Consider the following 5,121-nt stretch of genomic DNA (forward strand, 5'->3'; position numbering starts at 1 on the left):
TGGAGACAGCCATTCTATTATGTTGTCTCTATATGGTAAACAATATGCCACAACCATGAGTTTTGCACGGCATCTACACAGGGTTGAATGGAGCAGCCGATACTCAGTGAGGAATACCAACCACATTGTCAGGTTGTTACCCACAGTCACGTCGGTTATTAGGTCCTTAACGGTCTTAAAATTCGTCATTGTCTGAATAATTCGCATGTGAAGACAACATAATCCCATATGCCATAACCGACTGGTTTACCACCTTTGGGATAAGAGAGTTCATGAAGAACATATGTTCTGTGATAAATAACATACCGTTCCAGCATATTCACTGTCAATAGTATGCCCATTTGTTACTCCATTTGCTTTGAAGCCAGCATTCCCTTGCTTTATATTACCATTACCATTTGGAATCATGTCTGAATAATACCTGGACAGCTTCTTATAGCCAACATCACCAAGTGTTACAATGCCAGCAGCCAATTGCTTGCTTGATTCTTTTGCATAGTATGCAACCACACTGCCGTTTGAACCAGGAGGTGGAACTATGGGAGACAGGCCAAGAAGCTGAGGGCTAACACGGCCTGTATTTGGAACTGGAACTGGACTCCCAGAATACGCAATCCATCTTGGACCTAACCCAAGTGGGCCATAACCAGAAATCGGTGAAACTATAGGGCTGGTAAGAAGTGTATAGTCCAGCTCCAATGTCGCAGCATCAAAACAATGGATCTGCAAAAGGTTTGTTCCATTAAGATCATCCATGATCCAAACACCGATTTAGAACCAGGAAGTATGCATACCTGAGTAGCCTGAGAAACAGCTACAACTCTAGGACTGCACCTTATGGAATAAACAGCTGATCTGAACTTCATTGAATGAACATAACCATGGTCCTTCAGCGAATAAAAGCGAACGATGGTAGGCAGTTTTTCACTGCCACTATTATGGTAAGTGCCATTAGTTCCATTGAAGACAGGGCCGTTGGCATCATGGCCGTTTGCACTTCCTGCGCTAGTTCCACCACCAGCAAGAGCCAGCAATGGCCGTGCATCTACAAATCTGTCTTCACCTCTCTTAGAGGCAATTGGTTTCTTCAGCAGTTGTATGAAAGAAACAGCACCATCATGTCTTGATTCTAGCTGTCTTACATCATCGGCTTGTTCAACATCCCACACTTGGAAGCCAGATCTGTATGCTAGCAGCAAAACCTGTCGCAGCACGTCACCCCCACATTCAAGTTTATCAAACCCAGCCCATTGTACCTGTAAATCACATGAGAGGACATGTATTAGCACATTTTCACAGTGAGATATTATTACATATGAGGATTATAAGAATCAAATCATATATTCAAGAAGATTATAAGGCTATACACTTTGCATGGAAATGCTAAGCATCTAAAATACTGACTATAACACAATGATACTTATCGGTATGAATCACTAACCATCAGTTTCAAGATCAGGAACAACTTTTTTCTTGACATAAAGTATATTTTAATACATAGTATGGTGATATTCAAGGTTAATGACACAGCAAAAATTTCGATTAGCTCTTTTTACAAGAAATGTCGTGTTACAACGTCAAAAGGTTAAGAAATCAGAATACAACTCACACTCCCATATCCTTTAGTAGATTCATTGTGCATAATGAATGTATCATTAGAACTTTACACGCACAAGGAATGATTTAGAATATGCATTGTCAGAGTGTCCTGACCTGGCCAACACGACATTTTGGATCCAGATAATTGCAACCAGAACTCAAAGCTAGCTTGTATATTCATGAATCATGATAACTCTTACGATTCGACATCTGCCGCTTGTCTTGAAAACAATACATTCTAACCATCAGACACTTTGCATTTCTGCTAGACGTTAGCTACTAAAATAACATGCCAAAAGAGCAGTACACTATCAAACATCAGCGGTTGAGTATATGGTGCTCAGCATAAATGCGTCGACACTAACAATAAATACCAGAATTGCCACATACGGTTGTGCAGCTCTGGTGGAGGAACAAAATTGGCAGTTCCTTCCAGCCACAATTAATTTTTTGCTGGGTTTGCATCGGTTACCATTATTAATGCACACGTGGGACAACTAAAATCGTGCATAGCAGTGTCCAATTATTAGCAATCTAACCAACACTTGCTATGCTTGAGGAGCTACCAGCGGAAAAATTCAAAAAGAAAAAGAGGATCGAAAAAGGGGTAGGCAGAACCTGGTCGCGGCCCGCATCCTCGTCGTGGCTGGCGATCGAGTTGACCAGCGAGGCGCCGGCGGAGCGCAGCGTGGAGGCGGCCGTGGACGCCCCCGAGGAGACGATGCGCATGTAGCTGGAGAGCGAGCGCGCGGAGAAGAGCCCGCCGCCGCCGGTGCCGCGAGGAGCCTGCGCGCCGTTCCGCATCAAGCCAAGCCAAGCCCAACCAGGGACCCGTGCACGCTACCGCCACCAGGGACCACCGTTCCTCCTCTTCCTCAGATGCGAAACGGAGCCTTGGCCTGCAAGCTAAACCAAACCTAGACGGAACGCTCGCTTGGCTTGGCCTTGCCTGGGCGGCGGCGCTGCGGCGATCGAATCGGCGACTGAGGTCCCCCCGGGCTGTTTCTCTTGGGGCTCGGAGGAGGCTCTTGCAAGAAACAGCCCACCAACCGTATCCTCAGGTGAGCGACATGACCGCGCGCGGGCGAGCTCGGAGGTGCGGGGGCGGGGGGGAATCGGCGCGGGCGCGGGGGGCGGGAGGCTTGGATGGGGAGGCGAGGACTGGTGGTGGGGAGGCCGGCGAACTGGTGGTGGTCGGGCGAGCAATTCGATCGGAGAAAGCGAGGGTTTGCGGTTTTGAGCCCTGTTCTTTCTTTTTTCGTTTGGCCGTGTGGGAAAGGGAAGGGAAGGGGACGGAGACGGACGGGGCCCTGGAGATGGGATCGATTAGGTGAAAAAATATAGAATTGGATTGGAGGGGTATTGAAAAATCGGTTCCTGCCTCCGCTGAGTTTTCGAATCGAATCGGAAAATAATAATGATGCGGAGCGAAGCCGGTTGGCGTTCCCTAGTTTTGCTTGGCTTCGTGTGGAGTTTTGATGCGGCAAGAAAGCGAGAAGACGAGGCGGCCAAGGAAGGGAAGGGAGCCGAGGTTAAGGAGTAGTAACGGGGATCGATCATCTCGCCTACCCGACTACGTTCGCGTCGTCGTTGCCTCGCCGGCTACGTTTCCCAGCTCTCTCTCTCTCTCTCTCTCGTGTCGTGTGGTCCTCTCCTTCGCGTCCGACGGATCTGCCTGGCACGGTCGGGTTCGGTGAGTCCATTCACCGCGCTAGGTGGGCTGATTGGCCCGGTCTGTCATGAGTATGCATCTTTTTTTTTTGAAAAAGTATGCATCTGTATCGTTGATGCCGTGTGTTTGCCGCCCCGTTTATTTTTTTATTTTATTTTTGCGGGCTCAAACTTTGTATTACTCAATCAACGTCTCGTTACAAATCCTCAGCTGTCAGATCTCATATCTAAGAAAATTCTCTCCAAGGACCCTCCCACCTGCTCCCTCACGTCGGCGGCCACTCCGGCCCCGGCGTCCACCTTCCTCTGCGTCGGTCGCCCCGGCCGCGCCGCCCAGCCCGCGGCCACGGCCATGGCCTCGCCTCCTCCCCCCTCCGCCGTCGGGTGCTCCCGTGAGGACAGATGCCTTGAGTCGAGCCCTTCTTCCGCCGGGTCGCCGCTCACCTGCCGCCAGGTCCTCTACCGTCCGCCATCGCCATCCCGGGCGCCCGCTCCCTCCCGTTCTCCGTCCCCTTCACCGTCACCGATGGGCCCGGCTTCGCCGCCTGCCCCGCGCCCACCCCTCGGCTCCGAGATCTGTCGGATGCCCTTGGAGGAGGTGGACACGCGCGTGCCTTGGCAGGTGGTGGCGAGTCGCAAGCGGCCCCGTTCGCGCGCGAAGGATAGCCGCCGGCGTGGTCCGGACGTGCGGCCCCGTCCCAGGCCGTCTTGGCTCCGCGAGGGCGACTGTCCCCGGTGCTTGGGCTCCGGGCACCCCCTCTCCGACTGCATGAAGGACATCCGATGCCATCGTTGTCGATTCTTTGGCCACAAGGCCAAGTCTTGCTCCCTCCCTCGGGCCGTCGCGTCCTCCTCCGACGGTTCCCCCCTCCGCTTCGGCGCCGTGTCCCCGCTCCGGTTGCCGCGGATGGCCAACCCTCGTCCTCAAGATCCACGACCGCCACGCGCACCTCCTCGGGCTTGCTCACGCCCGCGTCGGATGCTTCTGGGGCCGGTGCACCCGTGCTCTCCGGGTCCGCCCAGGGCGCCGGATCTCCCACGGACCACGCGTCCCCCGAGTCCTCCCGGTGGACTGCGGCGGCTTCGTCTCGGGCCGCCCTTTCGTCTCGGGCCGCCCTGCCGTCTCCTGCCGCCTCTGCGCCTGCGACTTCCTCGCGGCCCTCCTCGCCAGCCTCGGTGGCCTCCTCCGTCGCCACACTGCTCTCCGGGCACCCAGCGTTTCGCCCTGCAGCTGTTGTGTGCTACCTCCCGCGCTCCCAGGAGATCATCGAGGCAGAGCGTGCGCTGGAGCGCGCGTTGCTCATCATCGTCGCGGGCTACCGCGCGGGCGTGTCACGGTAGGGGGTTGCCGACGCCATCTGCTCCCAGTGCGACCTCGCCGCTGACGAGTTCACCATCCACAAGCATGCTCCAGAAGACTTCCTCCTACGCTTCTCCAGCATGGAGTCACGTGCCCGCATCGCACTGAGCCGTGTTCGCACTTTTCGGTTTAGGCTGATCTTCCATCCCTGGGGCCGCGGGGCCGGCTCCGAGCCCGTTAAGGCACTCTTCCTCGTGTCCCTCGAGCTCTACGGCATCCCCGATCACGCTTGGCACCGTGCGGCCGCCGGGACCCTGCTTGCCCCCTTCTGCAAGGTCGAGCACCTCGCCCCCGAGACCCGCAACCTCGCCGACATGTCCGTCTTCCGTTTGAGTGCATGGACCATCAACCCGGACGTGATCTCGCGCTCCTCCGAGCTCCTCCTGCCGGGCGACGACGCCGTGGAGCATGACGCCGACCCGGACCGCGCCGAGCGCCTCGCGAGCTTTCCTGTCCGGATTCACGTGGCCTCCTGGGTCAACTACTGCCGG

The 5,121-nt window shown here is 54.8% G+C and overlaps 1 protein-coding gene across 1 annotated transcript in view; it reads right to left on the reverse strand.

Moving 5' to 3' along the window:
- The window catches only part of LOC119277239 (autophagy-related protein 18f-like), a 6,555-nt gene extending 3,549 nt beyond the window's left edge, over window positions 1–3,006 (reverse strand). Inside the window, exons 1-3 of the mRNA XM_037558494.1 lie at window positions 2,218–3,006; window positions 795–1,256; window positions 307–723 (exon numbers count right to left, since the gene is read on the reverse strand). Coding sequence (XP_037414391.1) covers window positions 307–723; window positions 795–1,256; window positions 2,218–2,403 — 1,065 coding nt within the window. The 5' untranslated portion in view covers window positions 2,404–3,006. The remainder of the gene's footprint in view (window positions 1–306; window positions 724–794; window positions 1,257–2,217) is intronic.
- Between the last annotated feature and the right edge of the window lie 2,115 nt (window positions 3,007–5,121).

This window comes from Triticum dicoccoides, chromosome 3B, assembly GCF_002162155.2.
Source record: "Triticum dicoccoides isolate Atlit2015 ecotype Zavitan chromosome 3B, WEW_v2.0, whole genome shotgun sequence".
NCBI lineage: Eukaryota > Viridiplantae > Streptophyta > Magnoliopsida > Poales > Poaceae > Triticum > Triticum dicoccoides.